The sequence below is a fragment of the Haliotis asinina genome, chromosome 3 (assembly GCF_037392515.1).
Source record: "Haliotis asinina isolate JCU_RB_2024 chromosome 3, JCU_Hal_asi_v2, whole genome shotgun sequence".
NCBI lineage: Eukaryota > Metazoa > Mollusca > Gastropoda > Lepetellida > Haliotidae > Haliotis > Haliotis asinina.
In genome coordinates this window covers 42,557,015-42,582,270 of record NC_090282.1, presented here as the reverse complement: position 1 = coordinate 42,582,270, position 25,256 = coordinate 42,557,015, and the positions used below count along the sequence as shown (strand labels likewise).

Here is a 25,256-nt window from a genome sequence, read left to right as displayed (position 1 = left end):
ATGCTGTGTAAGATGAGACACTAATCACTAAAGTCCTATTGCAAATAACTAAATACTAACTAAAAACACTATTGAATGTCACTTCTTGTTAAAGTAATAAGTATTCATGTTATTCTTACAATCATAACATCATGAACATGTTTATGTCAGAAAAAAATTGTACATGAATGCATCAAATCCAATCACAAACCTCAGGTGGTCAGTAATGGAACACAATCATAACATTGTGCAAATGAAATAGGCACCAATTAAAACTATGATAAAAACAACTGATGCTACTTCCTGTTGAGACGTGCATGCCAGTATATCGTTCACACTGCAGAATTACGAGTAATCAATAGTCATAATAAGCATACTTTGTAAAGTTTGATTTGGTGTTTCATTTTATGAGAGAATAAATGAATATTGATTAGTCTCCTGAGCCGATAGATGATCACTCACTCTCCTGAGCCCATTGATAATCACTCACACAAGTGAGATCGATAGACTGACCGATTACTCAATACATTGCTCCATCTCATTTTAATGATAGTATCTTTCCATCTTTTTCAAATTATAGGTATATCAGTACTTTGCCTGGAATTCATTTAGTCACTGTCATTTAGTTCCAATTATCCAGTGAAATAATTACTAATATAGTAAGTCATAACATTAGTTTTAACTACATTTTTATTTTGTTTATCACAAAATGCAAAATTTGGGAATTACTTAGAACATATATGCTGTAAAATTAAAGGAAATGCTAATTATTTTAAAACTATGAAATCACATTCTGAGACAGAGTCTTGAACTGTTTGGTTCTGAATAAGAGAGCACTTGTTCAACCTTAATAGATGGCCATGCCCACAAACAAATTCACAAACAGTATAGGAAGTGTCAAACACTGTCTTCCACAGTTGTCACGAACAATTACTACCTCCTCAGCTATGAAAACAAAGCTGAGAAGGTCGGTGTAAATTCAAACGTACATCCCCTAACATATCCATGTCTATTTATTCATTATTTCAGTGCTGGGGTCATGAGTACGTTCTCGAAAGACGACCACTTTACACCTAGTCCGCCTCAAAACAAACGCAAAATGCACTACGGTTTCACGAACAATTTATAAAAAATATTGGTTGGTCGTTTTTCATTCGTTGGTAGTTAGCTTGTGATAACATTTCGTTGTTTCCCTTGCGGTACACAAGTCTCGATATGAATTTACTTCCAAGTTTGACTTTCAGCATCGGCCTCAACACCTTTGTCGCGAATGTGGCTGTGAATGTTCATGTGCTGGCACGTATCGGGGAACCCCGTGGATCTGAATTTCTCCGAATATATAAAATGCATTAATATTGTGATGAATATTTGTAAAGGCCAGTGAATAACGCAAAGCTACCACAGATGTATTTCCGTCGATAATGCCAACCATAAAGAAATGTGAGGAGTAACCTAATCGTTTGTGTTTTCCGAGACTTGTAGAAAAGCGACGAGGTGAAATTCATAAATTCTGGTCCATATTCATTTCTTGACTTCATTTCACACGTTACAACATATTTGAAAGCTTACCCTGTGGTGGTATGGGAAACATCTTTGCATGCTATGACCCAGTTCGTCGTGTATCGTTGTTAATTATCTCAGATATCGCCTCACCAACACCGGAATAGAAACAACATGGCGGCGGGACGAGTGCGAGATTCTGGGAGGTCACAAGCCTCGTTTTGAGCTTGAGGCAAGCGCTTCCGCGTTTACAACTTGAATAATACAGGCGTGACTAATCCCGCCCGCACCCTCACTCGTTGAAACTGTCTTGATTACTAGGCAGGGTTATCAAATATTGAAATCACCATTGTTGATCTGTACGAAAGAAAACTACGTAAAATACTGATTGCCTGAAATAAAAACCAATGAACTGATTTCTTATGCATTTGATCTTCAACATTCGGGTTTACCTCCCCTGCCTATTTGACTCGTGACCTATGGCTTTCACTGTAACGAACACAACCCTGACACATGTCGATGACATAATATTTGATTTGAGAACACGGTCGTTATCTCTTTAAGTCCCTTGGGGCTAAGTGCATGGTCATTTCGAACAGAGGATAATGAAAAGGTGTCTGCACGGGAAAGCCACATTTGAAATATACATATTGCCTCTAAAGCCACATTTCAAGTGAAACATCGTTGCTGCGAAAGCCACACTGTGTAAGGGAATCAGTGCCGTTTTTTTCAAACATTAAACTTTTAAAGTTTAGTTTCTTCTGTAGTTTTGCACTCTCTGTTTTTATTGTAGGTTGTATTGTCTTGATTCTTATGCATTGAATGTGTTCTGAAATAAAATGATGTATGCTAATGGGTCGACCATTGTATGGAAACGGGCTCTTAAAAAGGTTTATTGGTATCATTTGTACCAGTGTCTTTATGTAAACTACTGTATACATACATGTAACAATAAGCAACAATAGCTCTTTTTCAAACAGTTACAGAAAAGTACAAAACATTGAATTCCTATAATTTAGCCCTTCCATAAGTTAAAATGCTTCAAAGAAATAATTGGTTGTATAAACATGAACAGTTCGTAAAGTCTGTTTGAGAACCTACAGGAGACAGCTAGTTTGTAGTTTGATATCCATTATTTACGTTAACATGGGTTAGCCTTGCCGGAAGAGCCATATTCGTACACTCACCCAACCTAGCCCATTGCCGGTTGGGCCACAATATTTTCATCTCTACTTTCTGAAATGTGGCTTTCCCGGTCTGTAACCAATGAAAACAACAAGAAAACGAAAACAATTAATATTCAACCATGCCCTCCTTAAATTGTTTTGTGCAGATTATGATCAGCTGTATGCATGTGGCTATTTATATATGTTTCAGTAAGATAGTCAGCCATGAACTTTACATCATTCAGTGAAATTTCATGAAATGACAGAAGTATATTGATTTCGTGTTACACAACATTTCTGACGTTCTTAGTCATTTCGTGAAATGACTGAAAGTTTTAGTAATTTCACGAAATGACGGATTTTACAGCCTGGGTATAACATACACATACACAAAACAGTCTACCTAGAACGCCTGTATTATCCTGATGTATTTCTGCTGTACACACAGATTTGATAATATCAAGACAGTCTTTCTGAATCCTGGAAGGTTTACTGGTATTTTGTGGCAGAGACTACAGTGCACAAACATGAACTATAATGCTGATTTTGTTGAAGATGAACACAACACATTGTAAATCTAAACGCGTCGCTCTCAGACTGCACCCTTGATAATTTTAACCTTAAACGATTCTGCCAATAAGGTCACGAGAAATTGTGATAAGCGTTTTCTTGATTTATGTTCTCGACTGAATATACATATTATGAATGGACGATGTGGTTTTGATTCACAAACTGGAGATTTTTTATATGCATCTGCGGTGCTAGTGTAATAGGTTACACCATTTCTTCTGTAGCGCAATTTAAGTTTGTAAATTTTTCAATGTCTTCTCTAAATCGAGAAGGCGAACGATGGCGTAGCCTTGTGATTAAAACCTTCGTTCGTCACGCCGAAGACCCGGGTTCGATTTCCCACTTGGGTACATTGTAAGCACACTTCTGGTGTCCCCCACCGTGATATTATTGGAATATTGCTGAAAGCGGCGTAAAACCCTATTGACTGACTGACTCACTGTAATCGATTGGGGACGATGAGGTAGCCTAGTGGTTAAAACGTTCTCTCGTCGCGCTGAACAGTTTGAAGACTTGGTTTCAGTCACCACACGCCATGATATTGTCGGAATAATGCTAAAAGCGGCGTGAAACTAAACTCAATCCGCTAATCTAGACTCACGTATAGTCCCTGAATATATGTAACTTTCATACTAAGAAATAATCCCATTTAAATTGAAAAGGATGTTAGATTCAGAACCCGAACCAGAGGAAATCTAGACTTGCTTCATTAAGAGGGAGCGAGGGAAAATTGTATGGTTCAGGGACTGCGAGACGGACTACCATTTACATTTGAGTGGTCTACCTTCCTGTTAAAATGAAACGACGAACACTTCATGTCCGATAACCAACTGTTATGGATGATAAGAGATTACTTTGAATATGTTTCTAAATTTGTTTGCGAAAACGACAAGATTTAGACGAAATATTGCATGTGAAAAGAGCCCTAGAACTCCTTCATTAAAAAGGAGACTTTGCATTTCCGCGTAATGATGGGATTTATTGAAAGGGCTCCTTGATTACATATAGTTGCATAATATAGTTGCATATCGAAAGAAACAATGAGAGTGAGTAAATGAATATGGTTTTACGCCAGCAGTACCAAGGCAGTGGAAGCCAGAAATGAGATTTACGCATTGCACATGGGGACTCGAATCCGGGTCTTCGCCGTGACGACCTAACACTTTAACCACTGGGTTACCCCACCACCCCTTCAAAATGAGAAAAGATGACTGTAAACAATTGGTTTGAATGTGAAAGAGTTAAATGGGAACGTGGCAGGTCTTTAAACACACGAGGGTACAAGATCTCTGGAACAATACAAAATGATTACAACTGACATAACTGGAAATATCTAAAACAAACGTACACACGGATTGCCTTGGTGTCTGTTTTCGTGAAGCATGGAGTATAAACACACAACAAATTTAGAAGTAGACAATCATGAAATAACGGTGTTTCAAATCCATATACCCCAAAGTATACCAACAGCAAAAGAAATGAATTTTTCGAGAAAATGAAATCTCATTAGCGTTCATGTTCATGTCTTCTGTTTCAAAACTTGGCAAAAAGCCAGAGTTGCGTTTCTTTTGTTGTTCAGTATATGGTATTGTGCGTTACATATCGCCCACACAACACCACATACTGGAATCATGTTGGCCACTTATTGGAATCAGTCCTTCACATTTCACCAATGTGCTTCTCGTTGGAGACCAAAGCGAACATTTCACCAATGTGGTTCTCGTTGGAGACCAAAGCGAACATTTCACCAATGTGGTTCTCGTTGGAGACCAAAGCGAACATTTCACCAATGTGGTTCTCGTTGGAGACCAAAGCGAACATTTGTTGATTATGGATGTCCACCATTTTCACGATACAATTGTGGGTAAAGATTTACGTAATGCCATTATTCAGCCAACATGTAGTACGCCAACTCCAGCTACCTTGATTGCCCCCATTGTTACAAGTCAGGACAGCGAAACCTTAGAAGCCGACAGTTTCGACTCACATAATATCAGTGACCACGAGTGTTTTTCAACTCAACGTCTTCTGCAAGAGAGTTTTACTACACAAGCATGGCAATTACGAACGCCTTATGCAACTGATTGTTTCCACAGATCAGGAAAAAGTGTTTAACAACTGCAGCTCGGTATACAACCGCTTGTGACGCTCTAACATTAGCACTCAGACATCATGCATAGAATGCTTGCCCTTCAAAAGAGTAACATAAGTAGAGTAAGGGACAAGCCCTGGTTTAACAGCAAAATCCGACTGGCAATCCGTATTGGAAAAATACAACTTGGAAAAATTATCCATGAATCCAGTTTACCTAATGAGGAACGAAACACAAAGAGCAAAAGAAAATTTCCACTGCAATCTAAGTGTTATTTTTATCAACTATGTCGAAAGAAAATTATTCAGGCTGCCAGAAATTACTTAGGGTTATAATTTACAAATCTTCCTTGGTCACTGATGTTTCCAAAATACTGATCCTGAAAATCTGAGACATTGGAAATACATGATATCCAGTGTGCGAAATGGTTTCCAAATTTTACCAGTCAGTCGGCTAGCTATGCCTGAAAGCTACTAACCCACAAAATAATTGAATAGCCAGAAATTGAAATGGTAAAACTATGTAAAATCTTGAAAGAAAAGATAAAATACCATCGCACATCAGGCCATATTCGTATATGATTTAAAAATGTATTATAAGTTAACAAGTCTGAGAGAGTGATATATTTAATAACTGACGCAATGAAAATTCAATAGCCAGTCAGATCGATGACTGTGGAGATTTACTGTCCCGACTGGATTTTCACTAGTCGCGGGCTAGCGGCTATTTCGGTCACTGATGCGATTACACCTTTTCACTTTCCAGCATATTGTATACATCGAGTACATCAACACCGTATGTTTCCACTATGTCAAGCGTCCAATACAAATTGGTCCTCTCCAGTAATATTTTGTTTAACTGTATTTAAGAAGAAGGCGACAATAGGTGGTGCGATAAAATATGTTTTAAACTAGACAACAGCTGATAATATCTTCTCAATATACAATATTGTACACAGATACCTAAACGTCAAACGCGGACATAACTATGTATCCTTTGTAGACTTTGCAAAAGGTGTTTGACTCAGTACAAAGAAACAAGACATTGTATCTTTAAGACACCAGGTGGTCGAGTTGTCAAATGAATAAACTATTAAGGAGTTATGAAATATATAGACTGTTTATTAACATCTATGAAAATGTTGAAAACCTGTGATGTTTCGGAAACCTCTGATGGTGAGTGAGTGAATGAGCTGTTTTTAAGCAATGTTCCAGCGATAACACGGTTGGGGACAGTAGAAATAAGCTTCACACAATGTACCCATGTGAGGAATCGAACCCGGACATTCGGTGTTGCGAACGAGCGTTTGAACCACAGGACTACCCCGCCGTCCTGAAACGTCGGCGTAAGACAAGGCAATATGCAGAGTGCCTCCTTTATTTCCTTCTTTATGATTGGATGAATAAAAAAACTCAACTCAAATTGGTTTACAAATAGCGCACATTTACACCTGGATAAAAGCCATTAAGTTCGTCTCTTATTTGTAAATGATATTGTGTTAATTTTGAATAATACTTCCGGGCTACACAAACAAATTAAGGGACTAGAAAATCAGAGTGAATGCTGGAACGTAACGGTAAATATAGACATGTCCTTCATACCTGAGAGATTACGGTGGGGTAGCCTAGTGGTTAAAGCGTTCGTTCGTCACGCCATTGTTCGATTCCCACATGGGTACAATGCGTGAGGCCTATTTCTGGTGTCTCACTCATTGACATTGCTGGAATATTGCTACAAATGTCGTAAAACTAAAACTCACTCACTAACTCATTACTTAGTAGTCATATAACGTTGCATATCTCATCCACTCTGTCTGTGACTACTGTCTTGTTAAGGCCAGGTTGTGGTCAATATATAGGACGCCACACTGGTGCATATGGACGTTACGCATTGGACGAGAAGATGTCATGGTAGGAGAGAAAGAAACAACGCAAAAATCGGAATGGTGTTTGGAATGTGCCCTAGCTCTGCTGCATTGCTATCGCAACAACTGATACTTAATAAAATAGGACATTGAATATCCTTGTTGACTATGGGGTGAAACACACGGTTATATTGACTGAATTGAAGTATCTAGTCAATATGAACCCAAGCACTGTCCCAGAACGCTGCACCAAGGTTAAGACATGAGTAGTGTACAAATCACGTGTTTTCAGGTCAAGGGTTAAGGCGAGACAAAACTTGTAATTCATTAACTACAGTGTTTTGGAATTTAAGACGATTGCTGTTGGGGCTGGAGTCATTATAGTCTTGGAATTCGAACTCACTGAGTGAGTGAGTGAGTTTAGTTTTACGCCGCATTGAGCAATATGCCTGGACCAGATAATCCAGTGATGAACATCATGAGCAGCGATCTGCGCGATTGAGGACCAATGAAAAGTGTCAATCAGACCAAGCGAGCCTGACCACCCGATCCAGTTAGTCACAATATGGATTTGACAAATTACAAATGTAATCAAAACGTTGTCAAGCGAACTACAAAACACATTTATAAAACCCATGTTAAATATATGCCCATCGGATAACCATCAAAGACAAAGGTATATTTCTTTTTGCCCTGCAGACGTTTTGACACCGAACTGATACTAGTTACATGCGGAATTGCCACTTAAAACAACCAAGGATATCGATTACGCTTAAATTCTGACCTCCAGTGGCCAAATTAAGGCCCACGAACAGAAGACGTGTATGCAGCACTAGGTCGGTGGGTCATCCTTCATATTCTGGGGAGGTGTAACGGGGACAACAATTAGTATAATTGTACGGGGGTGGGGAGTAGCAGCATTATATACATTAATGTTGCAGTTTGCTGCTAAAAAATATAACGTGTGTGTATGTGTGAGGTGTTTATGCGTGTGTGTGTGTGAGTGAATGATTTTGCACATGGCACGGAGGGATATCACTTACTCTTATAAATTGGGGGGGGGGGGGGGGGTCATTCATATTGTACATGGTTCTCCATAAAACCCATCATCTCCCGTCCCTATTTCCGATCTGCCCCCCCCCTTCCCCTCCGTCATGAATAATGAATGGTTTCTTATCAGTAATTATTACTTCGTCACGTCTCCAGAGGAGCTAAGTAGGTGTCACGTGACTGTATTTTTAACTCAGAAGAACTGTACTAAACAAGCAGTCTGCAAAATAATGGCTTAGAGGACCATCCGTGTTCGTCTCGCTTCATTGTTTTCCAGGTAAACGACACATAATTCATTTGATTGTTTGACGTTTGTTGACGTTTCAACCTTTAATATTCTAGCTTGCGATCTGTAAATTAGTGTCAGGACCAGGCAATCCAGTGATTAATGTCATCAGCATCGGTCCATGCTATAGGGATGTGATAACGTGCAGTCAGCACTCACCATCTTCGATCACCCTGTCTTCCACAGCATGTAAAATGTGATGGATGCAATCATATTTAAAGTAGCAACATGTTTTTTAAAATGAACCATTCCATGCAGATTAATTAGTTTCTTTAAATCGTCAAATCTATATGGCAATAAAAAGCGATGAATAAAAACGACACTGAGGGCAATGAAAAACAATTTCCATGATCATCAGAATTTGTAAATTGGTAAGTTCTTCACACCAACGAATTCCCTGATGCTCTTAGACAGTAATCGAACATTTACAACGTTATTGTAAGAACTTTCCATACCAGCATTTTGCCCCACAACCTTATCACAAATGACAGACGATTCCAAGGAAACAAATAAAAAAACATGTGCCAATGTACGAATGAACCATGTAACATTAGCATTTGTGATGAGAATTCTTGTATATTTTGCCTACTTAATAGTGGTTAAAAAACAGTAATGATATAAACTGACCGGCAAAAGAAAGTATACCGAAAACTACCACTTCTCAGTTTTTCAAGAAATATGTTTGTAGGTAAATTATACACTGAATCATGTCGTCCCAACGTAATAATTTAATACCTGCAGTGAAATTCACGGGGACGTCGTGAATATATATAATATAATATAATATAACCATGATTTCGGGCCTCTGTCAGAGTTTCACATGCACTAAGGGTGTGAAAGATAGTGTGCGGACAGGTTACTGAGGAGACTGCACGCCTGTATTGATACAAGGGGTGGACATAGAGGATACTAAAGTGACGGCAGTGAACATATGTTGTGTGCAACTCAATACCTGCTTATCTTCTCTGTGATTGAAATCTGGTTTTAGAAAGAGACAAAATATTCAGAAATATTCAGACCAAATATGCACAAAATAAATATCCGTTTTAACACCAGTAAGTTGGGAACATTAAGAAAACATTTTCAATTTTCTGTAAAATAATTTTGGCTTTATTTAAGAAATAAGTTCCATAGCACAATACATATTATATGTGCATATGACGTCTCTCAAAGTACATTGTATCTATCATACAAACTGTATATAATTTCTTTTGTTTTACAGATGTAAACACTATTCATGTACCTCTTATGCTGCACTTTGCAGCCTGAGTGACAATAAAAGTTCAGTTCAGGCCCCCAGTGAACTTGCGCGTGTCTGACGCCACGTGTTTCTGTAGTATGTGTGTGATTTATAGCTCAGGTTGAGTAAGGCTAAATAAAAGAAGTGAAAACGTTTCCTGGGCATCGGCACGTCACTTTTATGGCCGTTAACACAAATAGAAAAAATGACTTTGCCGCGTCCCGATCGCCCATTTTTCCACTATACGAATTAGTGTCTGTAAGAACGAATGTGACTGAATCTACTGCTCACTAACACATGTTAAACCCCCCAAGCTGTATTTCTGAGAGAAAAACTAAAATGTGTTCCTCCCGCGTTACAATATTTTCTATCAAAAATTGAAAAGAAAAGATCTACCGCACTCATCACTTTTTAAAAGTGTGTGCCCGCGAAATATTTATTTTTTCATGCAACCTAAAGATGTTGTTAACAACACTGTATTATCCTTGTGTGTCTAGGTACACTGGGTCAATGATAATTGCCCCTTGAAAACCTTATATGGAATCGTACTGAAATACTTGAGATTTCTAATGAGTACTGAAATATTGAAATGCTTTACACAGCTCGTGAAATGAGCTTATCCAACCACTGTAGAGCCATTTTTCTGCTGGGTGAACAAATTTTGAACAAGTCAGATGCCCAAGGATCCAGTGGCATCCACATCCTTTTGTCCGAATGAATCGGACTAAAAAGGGGGGCTGTATCTCGGGTCTTTTCAAGTGCTACTTTTCAACACAGTTTTGAATATGTGATAGTGGTTAAAAAACAGTAATGATATAAACTGACCGGCAAAAGAAAGTATACCGAAAACTACCACTTCTCAGTTTTTCAAGAAATATGTTTGTAGGTAAATTATACACTGAATCATGTCGTCCCAACGTAATAATTTAATACCTGCAGTACAAATTTTGAACAAGTCAGATGCCCAAGGATCCAGTGGCATCCACATCCTTTTGTCCGAATGAATCGGACTAAAAAGGGGGGCTGTATCTCGGGTCTTTTCAAGTGCTACTTTTCAACACAGTTTTGAATATGTGATTGTTGGTGTTGTTTGTGTGTGTCCTGAATAAACGCAACGTGTTATCCAGGGGCCTCCCGTGGGCTCGTTTAATTCCCCAAAAGAGCTCCAAACAACTCCCTGCTGATAGTATGCAGATTCACACAGGGACATGACTGGGTATAAATACTAAACATGACACCACGGAGTGCATGATACCTGAATTGAAAAGGCATACATCAAAATCCCCGAAACCTCTTTTGTGAGGACCGTTTTAACACAACCTCCCTGTCCTGACATTGAGCGAATACTATTTTACGTCGTGGTGCATTGTTTCTATTGATGTTGCGGAAACCGCTCTCTTAACCCTGTCGTATTTCCACAGATTTCTCACTGAAACGGCAAAATGACGAAAGAAACGGACAATGAGAAGTCCCTATTGGACAACCATGATCAGAAGATCAATGCCGGTCATCTTGTTTTGGAGGAGGAGGAAGACGACCCGGACACGCAGTATGGGATAGGACCGTGCAAACCACGTGCATTGCAAGTATTTGCCAATATTGCAGCCTTTACAGGCTTCTTCAGCATCACAAGCCTCCTGTCGTCAACGCTGTTGGCATACGTTAATTCCCAAGTCACGACACTGGAGCGTCAGTTTGGCTTTACTAGCTCAGAAACTGGGATAATAATGGCCAGTAACGACATTGGCTATATGCTTGTTGTCGTATTCATTGCTCACTTTGCCCATCGATCTCATATTCCCAGGGTTATGTCAGCAAGTGTCATGCTTTTTGGCATTTCCGGTCTAATTTGCTGCTTACCTCACTTCCTGTTTGGAACGGAGCAGTCAGCCTCTGAGGAATACGTTTCAAGCAATGCCACGTCTCAATCACGGGTGTATGGTCTGTGTTCGCTAGCAAATGACTCACTCATGAACTTTTGTGAAGAATCTGATTCTCCTGAAAAATCGGAAGTGACGTCAAGGAGACCACGTGATCACGCAGCTGCGGCGTATGGGATAATTATCATTGGGATGGCACTGCAAGGAGTAGCAAAGGCCCCGAGAAGCGCGTTTACGATAACATATGTAGATGGAAATGTGGAAAAGGCCAAAACAGGATATTATATGGGTACGGTAGAGTTTCGTTATCATAATTATTTTAAAATATGCTGAGGTCTACTTAGTCAGCTATTGATTCACAGGGAACAATAACGCTGCGCCCATAAGAAGTATTCAATGTTACAAACCAAGACTCTGAATGTCCAGAGTAATGAATACTATCATCGAACCACAATACTTACACTGGCATTATTTAAGGTTAGAGTAAGTTAGAAAAAAGACGTAAATGGCTTTATTCTTTTCCTATTCATCCACGAGCTAAACAGATATGAAATTCTTTTAACCTGAGATTTTATTTACTCTTTTCCCTTTTTTAGGCATCATCATTAGTATGAGTATCTTCGGTCCAGCCATTGCCTTCAGTCTCGGCAGCTACTTCACCAGGATATATGTCACGTTGGAAGGTTTGTATGTGTACAATCTGCCTCTAACACGCCACTACTGTGATGTTCACGTTGGAATGTGTGTAAGTGTACAATCTGCCTCTAACACGCCTCTACAGTGATGTTCACGTTGGAATGTTTGTGCATGTACAATCTGCCTCTAACACGCCTCTATAGTGATGTTCACGTTGGAATGTGTGTAAGTGTACAATCTGCCTCTAACACGCCTCTACAGTGATGTTCACGTTGGAAGGTTTGTATGTGTACAATCTGCCTCTAACACGCCACTACAGTGATGTTCACGTTGGAAGGTTTGTACGTGTACAATCTGCCTCTAACCCGCCTCTACAGTGATGTTCACGTTGGAAGGTTTGTTCATGTACAATCTGCCTCTAACACGCCACTACAGTGATGTTCACGTTGGAATGTTTGTACGTGTACAATCTGCCTCTAACACGCCACTACAGTGATGTTCACGTTGGAATGTGTGTAAGTGTACAATCTGCCTCTAACCCGCCTCTACAGTGATGTTCACGTTGGAAGGTTTGTAAGTGTACAATCTGCCTCTAACACGCCACTACTGTGATGTTCACGTTGGAAGGTTTGTACGTGTACAATCTGCCTCTAACACGCCACTACAGTGATGTTCACGTAGAAGGGTTTGTACGTGTACGTGTCCTTTCATGCTCACTTATCGAGTCTTTCACAAGGCAGAGCTATTTACATTTATGCTAAAACACACTTCATGTCATTATTTACAGTTTAGGTACGTTCGTTGTAATTTGAAGGGAATCGGGGTTAAAATATCCCTTAAAGGTCACATGCAACGAAAACATCAAAACACAGTTATCACTTATTCATGACATATAATATACATTGCAGCTTGTAAAAAACAACAACAACAAATAAACAAAATTATAAGCGTACAGTCGCGATTCAAAAATGCAATATATTGTACTTGGGCTTACTTCCCTCGAAACGAAGCCCTCGGGAGACCGAATCCAGTCATGGCGACTGGGCGTGCACTCAAGTGTAACGCCGGCTTCTGATTGGCTTGGTCATTTGCTGATACGCTGAGGGCTCATTATGTGTACAGAAAGGTGATCTGTTTGATGGGCATTTTAGAAGTATGGCGAGTCACAAAAAAGTAAAATTCTTTGTGGATAACAACTTCTTTTATTGTACTTGATGCGTTGTTTCAGTATGGATTCACATACCGTTGTCATACAAAACCATGCACACTAGAAGAAGTTGTTATCCATAAAGAATAGATATGGAGATGTTGGGTTTTGTAAAAACATGTTTTCTGAATTTGCTTTCGATCAAATAAAAAATCATCTCAGTACAGATGGTGACCTAATGGAAACTGTCATTCGTCCAATTGCAAAGCCAAACTTGAAACTGACAGGAGTTTGCACCAGATTCCGTCAGATCCAGGTATCCGGGAAAAATGGATGTAGTTTGTTTACAACCCACAGACATGTCATGTGTACAAGTATCACACCTGCCTAATAACATAAAGTGACAGACACAGAACTTGGGTGCACGAGTCATACATCAATTTATTTTGTTTATGTCGTATAGTTTGATAGGTGTTAAGTTCCAATTCCATGTGGTCAATGATTGAAGCTGTGTATTGCATATTGTCTTTAGCAGACAGGCAGGCAGACATATAGGTGTCAATAAACCAGACGTTGAGCTTTCTCTTAGACAGAGGCTGCTTACCACAATCAACACCTTTTTTATGTAAGGAGTAGATTATTTACTTGTTTGTGTACATAGTTATGATTAGACTAGTGCTCACGACCTCATACTCCGGGCATGTATACTGTTTCAAACTCCGCGAACCTAATCACTGCGCATGTGTTATGGGCGCAGCGCATCACAGCTGTTGAAACCACTTTTTCCCTCAGCACTGGGGGAAATTTAGTGAATCGTTTGAACTCCGATTTCGCGGGATTTGTTCATCGTGTTTTTTCAACTTTACAGGTTGAATTGGCATTTTTGATGATCTGTTTCGGTAAGTGCATACCGAAAGGTATCAGAATCTTCAAAGTTGTAATCACGTTGCATGTGACCTTTAAATAAACTGGAAAATTATCGGTGGTCTGGCTCGTTGAATCCTGTCAGACAGACATAGATCTTGATCATTATACCAATCACTGATTCGTCTGAATCCAACACGACTGACCCGTGACAATCCGGGTTAGAACTGATCTTTAGTAACTCATGCTTGTCTTAAGAGGTGATTAACGGGATCGGGTGATCAGGCTCACTGACTTGGTTGACACATGTCTTCGTATCCCCATTGTGCAGATTGATGCTATGGATACCAATCACTGGATTGCCTGGTTCACTCTATTATTTACAGACCGTCGCAATATAGCTGGATTATTGCTGAGTGTGGCGTCAAACTAAACTCACTCACTCACGCACTCACTCCAAAGCAATTGTTCATACGGCGTTGATTGTGTTATCTCCCAGTACATTCGTGAAGCACACATCCCCTATATGCCAATCTTTACACCTTTCAGAAACAGACCTGTACCCCCGCCACCCTCGTTGGATCGGTGCCTGGTGGCTAGGATACCTCGTCTTTGGGGCTGCCGCTGTCATCATGAGTATCCCTGTCTTCTTCTTCCCCCGCAGATTGAAGAGCGCACCACCTAGTAATGTCGAGGACGATCTTAAGAAGAGGAAGCGGGAGTTTAGCCTCTCAGCCAAACTTATTTTCGAGGCAAGAGGTAAAGTGTATTGCCATGACGTGCTTTATCACTTGAGAATGGATTTAGTGAAATATGTCTTTGTCCTCATTAATGTAAAGCCATCGTTCTGACTTAGTCCTGGTCTGGAGTTATCTAGAGAAGTGACTAGGTCCCCTACGTTTACGTGATAGGTGTTGGAAGAAAGGTTGGGCTGTAACAATGCATGGAACTGTCGATGGATTGCAATTGCCTCCTGTAGCAGTTAATCGATGGTAGAAACGAAAAACTACCGATGCATCGATAGTAAGTGTGACTATCGATAGTTTAGTAGTTGGCAGTCTTCAGTCTTCTCTTCATAGAGTTTACGTTCTAACTGTGTACTTGATGTCTGTTTTAAGTTTCTTGTCAGTCATTAAAAGAATCAGAAACTACTTCAGCCTGTTCTTATTTCATATAAACTATGCATTTATTTCGAATGACTTCAAGTGAGACAATTTCGATGAGAACAATACCTATTGCAATAGTATTGCAATAGTTCGTCGCAATATACTATAGCTATCGCAATAGTTGTCACCCCTAGATAAAAAAGCTCCAGTGTCATGATCAAACGAAGCATGATGGCATTATGATAATAAAATTGTATTATTTTCAGGACAAGGAAATTAACTTGTGGATGTACCTTCACCGAGAAAGGCACCGAGCAACAAGTATTTAAATGATCAAACATGCTGGTACTTGGAAAGTTATTTGTTACAGAGTTGCCAAGTAACTACCATTCTTTTTGAGTCTCACAGTGTCCCTGTGTTTGTTTCCTGATTCACAGATTACCTAAAGGTGTTTGTGGGCATCTTGACCAACCCTCTGTACACCACACTGGTTCTGGCCAGTGTGTGTCATCTGTTCTCTGTTGGTGGAGCGCATGCCTTCATGCCTAAGTACATGGAAAACCAGTTTGGTCTTCCAGCATGGAAAGCCAATCTTCTTATGGGTAACGTACCATTTCTGTTTTCACAATACAATAAATGACAAACCCTTCAATAGTTTACCTCTTTTCTTAAAGAGTATTTCCATTTTTCAGTGTTAATAACAATTAATTGTCTGGTAATTGACTCTTCATATATGTGTTCATGCCCAAGTTCAAAGAAAGCCAGTTCGACCCTCCAGCATGGAAACTCTATCTTCTCACGGGTAACGTAACATTTCTTTCGACAGTTTACGAAAAATAAAAACAAAATCTGGTGTTTTCTCGAAAGAACGTTCATTTTGTACAGTTAAAGAAATTGTGTAGCAGTACCTTTGAACACTGATACTTCACTGATTCCTGTGTAGTGTAAAACGTGGTGTTCCTAGAGATACTCAGTTGTGTGATGGTCGTTTAAATCTTAGCCACTCTTGGTAGAACGGTGCAAGACAACACGAAGACAGGCCACACTGTACAGAAGAAATTACTTTGTTCATTCCAGCTGGCCTGAGTATGCCGATGGCGTCACTAGGAACGTTTGTTGGAGGCTGGTTGACCAAGAAGTTTAAAATGAACCCTATAACAGGGTTGAAATTTGTCAACGTATTCACGTTCGTCACGGTTCTAGTTGTCGCCCTTGGATTTGTGTTTGGATGTCCACAACCAAAGATACTGAACCAACCTGGGTAGGTGAACTGATTATTTAACGCGGTAGAATTTCAGTAAGCAAAGAAAGCACTAAAAGAAGCCCTTATATACTGCATATATAACATTCAAATACATTGAAACAATAATGAGTTGCATGACAGGCACAATATCTAATATTTGACAAGATTACACTTGAGTGAGTGAGTGAGTTGGGTTTTACGCCGCTTTCAGAACGTAACATACCACAATGGAATATCATTGGTAGGCAGAAAATTAATATGTATGATGGATAATCCGATCTAATCATGATTTCATATTTATTGCCATAATAATGTTTGGTATTCTCCACTGTTATCCCACAACCCACCTCATCAATACACCGCATTTCACCGCTCCGCGACATTCTACGTCAAACAGAGGTTTTAGTCTTAGTGAATGACTCCATTTTAGCTTGCCATGGACTTCTGTCCTAATAGGTCGACAGTGTCATCGGCGGCTGACCAAGACGACTGCGGAGGTTCCAACTGCCACTGCAACGACAACGACTTCTTCCCCATCTGTGGCTCCGACAACAACAACTACTACTCACCATGCCACGCAGGGTGCCTCGCTCAGAACGGACCGGTAATACAAAACATTAGTTTCAGTATAAGAAGAAATATCACTGGCGCCCATCCACGGGCCTCCATCAATCAGATACACCCAGCTAGAATGAAATATAGTAGAATCAGATGAGAATTCAGTTGAATCAAAGTGAGCTTTGACAATACTACTTCAATGTAATGGATGAGTGTAAGAGGACTTACTAAATGCCTTACTTAATGGTAATGCCATAACAAGACCATCTTCATAACAGTAGATTCCATTTACGGTCTCAAATCTGTCAGGAACATGTGTTTATGAATCACTATCAAAGTGAGTGAATGAATTTTGTTTAACGCCGCACTCAGCAATATTCCAGTTACTTGGCGGTGGTCTGTAAATAATCGAGTCTGGACCAGACAATCCAGTGATCACCAGTGAGCATCGGTCTACACATCTGGGAACCGATGACATGTGTCAACCAAGTGAGCGAGCCTGACCCCCCGATTCCGTTAGCCGGTTCTTACGAAAAGCATAGTCGCATTTTGTGACAAGCATGGGTTGCTGAAGACCTATTCCATCCCGAACCTTCACGGGTAGAATCACTATCAAAGAGTGAGGATACTAAATGTTAAGTGTATCCTGTCTTTGGCAGCACCAGTCGCAAACACATGCATTACTAGTATTCGGAACTGCATCAGTATGATCGGTAGCTATGTCAAAACTTCAATGCCTTGATTTCTGTTGGTGTAATTTCTATCAAGGTGACTGCCGTTATTTATACTTTGTAAAAGCGATACTAATCATTTCTAATCTCTATGAAATGCAGCGCCCATTTTTGATACCGACATGCGATTTTAATGAGGTTCAAGAAAAGGTGAGATTCTGCACATCGTTGTCAAACGTCTCAAACACATGAAAGGAAACATTTTCACCTAAACACGGGACATATAAACAGAGTGTTCTCAATTACGTTACGTTGTATTTTCATTGAAAGTAAATATTCTCGTCCATGGGCCAGTATGTTTTTCACCCATGAGCGAGATTTTTTAAAATCGCTGTCGGTTAGCGGAATCAAGTCACAACGAGCTGGAATTTGTGTCATAATACTTATTAACATTTTTTCATTCATTTACAACCTCCAAAACATTTATTCTGGACGACATGAAAGATCCATGGGTCATTGTTCGCCCATGGGCGAGCGAGTTTAAATTTTGAGTTTTCGAAAAATTATTTTTGCATTTTTTCATCCTTAGCACATGTATATAACAGCTGCATGTTTATTTTGGTCAAATCCCTTGTGAGAGAGTGGCCACAGTGCGGAGAGTTTCTGGACTTTTGTGAGTTCAGAATTAAATTGTGACGTGTTCGTACTATTTAGATAATAATATTGAATTAAAACGTTCGAATGAATTGATGCAGCGTTGTATTAAATCTACTATAGTGACGTTTCCACCTAAACAATCAAGTTATAGACCGCTCACTTATGACCGCCTGTCAGTAGCGAACCCAGGACAAGAACGATGGATTTGAAACACGTACCTCCGACACAGGTTCCGCACAGCACCCTTACAACCCAAATACATGTATCTGGTAACAGAGATGTATCTGCGAGACCTGTGCGACGACGTCCTTGCAATACGTTCATCCTGATGGCCAGTTCTGACGCTTGAACGTCGTCATAGACATCAACATCGATGTCTTCATTGGAACAATCAACACTTGCGATCGAGAGAACATCAGTTGAGAAGAGTTCTCCTCAACGAGCTGACAGCAGGATACATGTCTACAGGAACACAGGTAAACCTTACATCAGGTCACGTGTTCTGGTGGGGGACCTTGTCGGAAGCATGGCCGTTAGGATCCGCGACAACAGCAACAGTAAATGACACCAGTGATAGTAACTGAGGAGAACTTGAAGTGGGCCAGGAGTGACGTTTCAAAACACTAACGCCAGACCATATTCTGCTGACTCACAAGATTCCCTGAAATGTCACACGAGGAACACATCTGCAATGAAATGGAGAGACGTTCACGACGTCACCTGAATCCATCACAACACTGCCGACTCCGGAATATAATTCCGCGGATATCGATACCTTTCCCAGTACTTTCATTGACGTTCAGTGGCATGAGAGAGACGGTGGTGCCAGGCCTGCATCAATGCACACTCGCTGCTGGACACGTGACCTTGCTTGAGGAGTCCCCGTCCCCATTGTGTCGAGCCTCATGTGCATGTGCCAGGCGCGCTTTTCTGATGGACAGTTGGTCGTACCATACCTTAGAGCATTTTTGTTTTCAAGTAATAGCATTTTACTTTCAGTACAATTTTATCACTGATTCTGTTTGTTGCACGAGTGTCAAAGAAACCTTTGCCTTTGAGTCTCCTTGTATTATCTACTGACGAATCTATTACTTACTTGTTTAAAGCTAGGTTATTTCAATGGGCACATATGATAGCAGTGCTGATGCAGATCCTGGTCGGAGAGAGTGAGACAGTTTTACCTCGCATCGGCATTATTTCAGCAATGTAGAAAAGAGTAGTGGGAAAGAAACCCTATGATGGTGGAGGCAGACGTTCTGGCATTGTTGGTACAATTAGTATCACACTAGCAGTACTGAGACAGATGAAGCGCCGAGTAAGATTGATGATAGTGGGGGCAGAAGTTCTGGCATTGTTGGTACAATTATTGCCACACTAGCAGTATTGAGGCAGAAGAAGTGCCGAGTTAGATTGATGATAGTGGGGGCAGATGTTCTGACATTGTTGGTACAATTAGTATCACACTAGCAGTATTGAGACAGACGAAGCGCCGAGTAAGATTGATGATAGTGGGGGCAGAAGTTCTGGCATTGTCACACTAGCAGTATTGAGACAGATGAAGCGCCGAGTTAGATTGATGATAGTGGGGGCAGAAGTTCTGGCATTGTCACACTAGCAGTATTGAGACAGATGAAGCGCCGAGTTAGATTGATGAGGAGACGCTGCATCTTGATTTTTACAGAGTTATACGAACTGCACATGCATACCAGACGGTGGCAAAGCGACCGCGGGTCTGTGTGACTTCGACTGTCCATACCTGTATCCATACGCTGTGACCCTTGCTGTCTCGGCCTTTCTCAGCACAATGCTGATTATGCCAAAGGTCATCATAAAGATCAGGTAAGATTACATTTACTGATCTTCAGCAGAAAGGTCAGATGAGATCATTTCTTTCTTGAGCAGAAAAACAAGGAGGCGATTTCCAGAGGAAACCCGTCAAGATTCGGCTTAAAATGTGTATTCAGCAACCCGTGCTTGTCGTAAGAGGCGACTTGCAGGATTGGGCTGTTCAGACTCGATGACTTGCTTGACACATGTCATCATAACCCATCGAAGCCCATGATGTTGATCACTGCATTGTCTGGTTCAGACTCGATGATACAGACCGACGCCAGTGTGGCGTTAAGCAATACACAAACAGAACATTTCCAAAAGCAAACGATCAGCTTGTGATCAACGTTTTCATTATTCTTCATTATGTTATACGTTTTCATGTGATTTAGGTTTTGGATTATTTGATATTAATTTTTCCTAAACCTTATATTTGATTTGATTTTCATGTGCTCTCTAAATTTCATTTGTATCCATTCATTCATTTGTACTTTACATGTCTTTTATTTTCATTTGATATCGCTTACATGAGGTCATTTAATTCGATTTTCATGTTTTTGAATTTTTAAATTTCATGTACGCTTCATTTCTATATGATTTCATTTAGGTTGAGTCATGTACAATTTATTTCATATAGATTTGCTGTTGATTTTCATTTGCTGTTTTCATTACATTTACATAGGGTTTACATACTTACTTGATTCCATTGTCATTTGTTTTACGGTTTTAATTAATTCTATTTTCTCGGGGCGTGCATTTTCAGGAGCGTTACAGAGTGGGAGAAACCGATTTCGATTGCGTTCTCATCATTTATGACGTCCATGTTTGGTAGGACATTTAACATGGTTTGCCAACTGCATACACAATTATTTCTATCTGTAAAAGGTAGACTGGGATTAAGGAATATCTAAACAAGATGATGTTCATGGGAAACGGTACCAAACCATTTCTCGTGTGACAAACACGTGCATGTCATGTAATCAAATATTAAGAATGTAAATTTTTGCAGATAACAAACTAAATGCATTGTACATACGTAGTTGATACCAGATGAGGTCATGTACAACATTGCCTTGTTTATGTTTTACTTCAGGCTGGCTCCTTGGACCAATCGTATACGGACACGTCATCGACTCAACTTGTCTGATTTGGGACTCGCCATGTGGTGAAAGAGGAGCATGCGCTTTGTATGATATCGTCGACTTCCGTCAGAAAATCCACGGATTCTTTGTAGTATCGCGTGGTGTAACCTGCATGTGTTTGCTCCTCGCCCTGGTAATAGCCATTAAGACGAAAAAATTCCAAAATGTCAACCCCACGAAAGAAAATGAAGGGAAGGGGTCCAGTGATAAAAATAGTGAAAAATGATAGCCCCGATCAGAGTGGTACCATGCGAGCCACTTTTGTCCTGTAAACCCAATAGGTTTCAAAACTTTATAATCCAGATATTGTCGAGTGCTTGCCCAACAGTTTTAGCATCATTCATATGTAAGCCCGGTTTTATAATGAAAATATTGGTAGCTATGCACCTGTTTATCAACCTACATGTCAGTTTCTACCAAGGCAGATATTCACGTTTTGTCAGTAACGCAAGTCTCAATTCTGGCTATTTCGCTGAGATGATGAGATTCGCATTTGTTTTCGTTTTACACCACTTTTAGAATTTTTTTCCGTCAACGTCATGTCGATGCCCCGGGTCCGAATCCCCACCTTTGATGTCCCCGGTTGTGATATTGCTGGAATATTGCTAAAGGCGTCATAAAACCATACTTACTCACGCTCTCTAGATCCCATGATGTGGGACGTGTCATTATGTGACGATCTCTAACAACCACAATTTGATACTAAAATAAATCCTTCCAAATATATGTTTAAATCCTAGACGTCGTTTATCAAATATAACGTGAAAGAAAATAGTGAAATTTCTACCATTTATCTTAAAGGGGTCATAGATGGTCCCGTAGCGTAGTGGTTAAAGCATAGGCCGAAGACCCTGGTTATAATGGGTACAATGTGTGAAACCAGTTTGGTATTCCTCTCCATGGCGTTTCTGGGATATTGTTAAAAACGGGGTAAACCCATACTCACTCATGTCGACGGATGTGGGTTCCACACACTGTAATTACATAGTGAATAGAATTCACGTTCTCAACAATCACTGGCTATGGTCCACTGAAAGTAGTTCCTAGGGATTCTTGACGTCACTGTCAAGATTAGTCAATGCTATTTTAAACACATGCTTATGGTATATAGTCACAAACATCATACCGACTTTAACGGAAGCAGCCATCTAAAGTACGGAAGAAAAAAACAACAACACTAAACCCCTAAAATAAAACCTACTGGAAGCAGATCTACTCCGGTTGAAAGATGTACATATTCATGTTACGATTATCCCATGGGACATATTGAAATGTGTTCGTGTATGTAGTAATGAAACGGCTTTTCTCCATCCTTCAGTTGGAAGGGTAGTACATGCCACAACACCAAAATGGCATTTCTTGGAAACACCGGAACTGGATGGTTTAAAGATATTTTTATTCATCAAAGCAGAGAGCTGGATGGCGAACAAGCCTTGTGGCTTATAGAGACACCGCTCCAGTACATGTGCACTAATCCAATATAGCTGGATACATAACTGAAATAATCTGACAAAAAGGAAAATACTGATTCGAAACAACACTCACATAAATGATTGAATAATAAATGCATTGGTTATGGTGTTGGTTATGCCTATGAACGAAATGAGTTATGTAAAAACCTATCATACATTGAATATATATGTGGAAGCGATAATCACTGGAAGCGTTTACTTTTTGAAATGAATTGGTATAATAAGTTCAGAATGTTTCTTCAGTGGAAGCTGTCAAAACCGACATCTGTCCTGTCCGGCAGGTTGTCAACACCGGCATAAAATCTCAGTCCTATCAGTGGCTTGTACACATATCATAAGCTACAATCTGGCACATTGTCTAAACTGGATTATTTCTTCAGTCCCGATGAGTGCCGGTTTAAACAACGTCCACTGTATTTGTTGAGTTATTCAGTGCGAAGTTGCCGTATACAGTAGTTTTCACATCGGATCCTTGAATATACCGTTGTTCTTAAATTTTGAAAGTTGTAACATGTAAGAAGACAGTGAATACCGCCTTCGTTATAATGACCACATGAACACGTGGATGTTTCTGAGATATGTCGATTACATCTGTCTATACCATCTACAATGTCATTAATATGAATGATGAACAGAAGGGGTCCTAAAAAGGAACCCTGAGGTACACCAGCTTCCACAGATTTGATACCTGAGCTACAGTCATTTATTACCACTTTCTGCATTCTACTATCTAAAAAACGAAACTTTATATGACACTCACCACCACATGTACAGTCACAGAACATATATACTGAGAGAAACAAAGAAAGCAACATAGCCAAATTCTAGTGTTCCTAATATTTTCCAGTTTTCGCCTCCAGAACATGAAGTGGTGTTCCCTTATTTGTTTCCCTCAGTATATCTAAAGTCACATTACCATTCTGTCTACATGTATCTGGTTCTTTAATTTTAAGAATATTACAATATGTTCACGTTCTTGCCTAAATATCCTATATACATTTACTTGGTAAAGTTATATGACACATATCCATGAATGTATCTTTTTGGTCAGTATGGTATAAATATGCAACTTCGTATGAACATGTTTCCCCTTTTTCTATCCTGGACCCGTACATTACTTCATGAAATGATATAATCAAGACGTCTATAGAGTCTCGTGTGAAGTTAGAGACAGTAATACCTTCTTAAGCAGAAATCAGTTAGGGTTGGTTAGTTTTAGTTCGAGATTTAACGTGTGCTTTCCAAAAAGGTGTGGTAGCCTAGTGGATAAAGCTTCCGCTCGTCACACTGAAGACCAGGGTTCGATTCCTGACATCGGTACAATGTGTGAGGCCCATTTCTGGTGTCCCCCTCGCCGTGATTTTGCTGGAGTATTGCTACACACGGCGTAAAACAATACTCACTCACTCTAACACGATGCATATTTCACACCTGGGCCCACCAGAACAATCGGTGTTAGATACACAGAGGAGTGATTACGACCAGAAGAAAGGACAGCCTTCGGGAGTTGTTAAGGGTGCATATTTCATTGTTTTGCTAGAAGTGGAGGGGCAAGGGAAGCAGGGTTAGTGGATGTTTTTTTTTTTAAAATATGTTCTTTTGTGATAATCGGTTGATTGAGGATCGCATGATCACAACGTGTGTCTATCAGTGTCAAGTATGTATATAATTTTATATATATATATATATATATATATATATATATATATATATATATATATATATATATATATATATGTATATATATATATATATACACACACACACACACACACAGCTGTGTAAGTATACACATGAGCATGTTATAAGACAGGGTTTAACACAACACACTGGTCATTCATGATATGGAGACCAAACACACGGTTCGTTAAGTGAAAGTGTCAGTCCATCGACTACCAACACTGCTGCTGCTTTCGGCTGTAATGTGTTGACGGTCATATGGGGGCACTAAAAACGTTATCAATTATCATGTCCAAAACTATAGTCACACAGACAATGTCTGTGGTCCAACGTACACCAAGGTCTCAAAAAAAACCGTTCATTGTTCAATCCTAAGCCAACAGTAATGGTGACATCAGTATTTGGTGTATCCTCACTTCGCACGGATAACTGCTGCAACCCTCCTCATGCTGGAAATCAAACGCCGAATGCGTATCATTGGAATTCTCTACCATTCCTCATGAAAAGCCTGGGCTAATTCTTGTAGATTTTGAATAGGTGGATCCCTTAACTGAAATTGACGCCCCAGATAATCCCACAAATGCTCAACTAGGTTGAGATCAGGGCTTCTCGCAGGCCAAGGT

At 39.9% G+C, this 25,256-nt stretch overlaps 2 protein-coding genes across 10 annotated transcripts in view; one reads left to right on the top strand and one right to left on the bottom strand.

Moving 5' to 3' along the window:
* LOC137278049 (protein argonaute-2-like) overlaps window positions 1–1,666 on the bottom strand; it is a 43,181-nt gene extending 41,515 nt beyond the window's left edge. For 8 of the 9 annotated variants that reach the window (XM_067810105.1, XM_067810106.1, XM_067810102.1 and 5 more), the window contains exon 1: window positions 1,549–1,660. In XM_067810105.1, the coding sequence (XP_067666206.1) occupies window positions 1,549–1,570 (22 nt within the window). In that variant the 5' untranslated portion in view covers window positions 1,571–1,660. Of the gene's footprint in view, window positions 1–1,548 lie in introns of all 9 variants that reach the window. The other variant, XM_067810111.1, reaches the window with a different exon arrangement.
* A 9,523-nt stretch (window positions 1,667–11,189) lies between these two features.
* Window positions 11,190–21,707, top strand: LOC137278896 (solute carrier organic anion transporter family member 2A1-like). Its single transcript, XM_067811395.1, has 9 exons — window positions 11,190–11,916; window positions 12,224–12,310; window positions 14,824–15,033; window positions 15,818–15,982; window positions 16,458–16,641; window positions 17,080–17,227; window positions 20,191–20,348; window positions 21,103–21,167; window positions 21,433–21,707. Exons 1-9 carry the CDS (start codon window positions 11,190–11,192, stop codon window positions 21,705–21,707), a joined length of 2,019 nt encoding a protein of 672 aa, XP_067667496.1.
* Window positions 21,708–25,256: the final 3,549 nt, after the last annotated feature.

Coding starts and splice junctions, on each gene's coding strand:
- LOC137278896 (XM_067811395.1), top strand. CDS start 11,190: ATGACGAAAGAAACGGACAATGAGAAGTCCCTATTGGACAACCATGAT. Junction 15,983..16,457: donor GAAAGCCAATCTTCTTATGG/GTAACGTACCAT, acceptor TGTTCATTCCAG/CTGGCCTGAGTATGCCGATG. Junction 20,349..21,102: donor AAGGTCATCATAAAGATCAG/GTAAGATTACAT, acceptor GTGCATTTTCAG/GAGCGTTACAGAGTGGGAGA.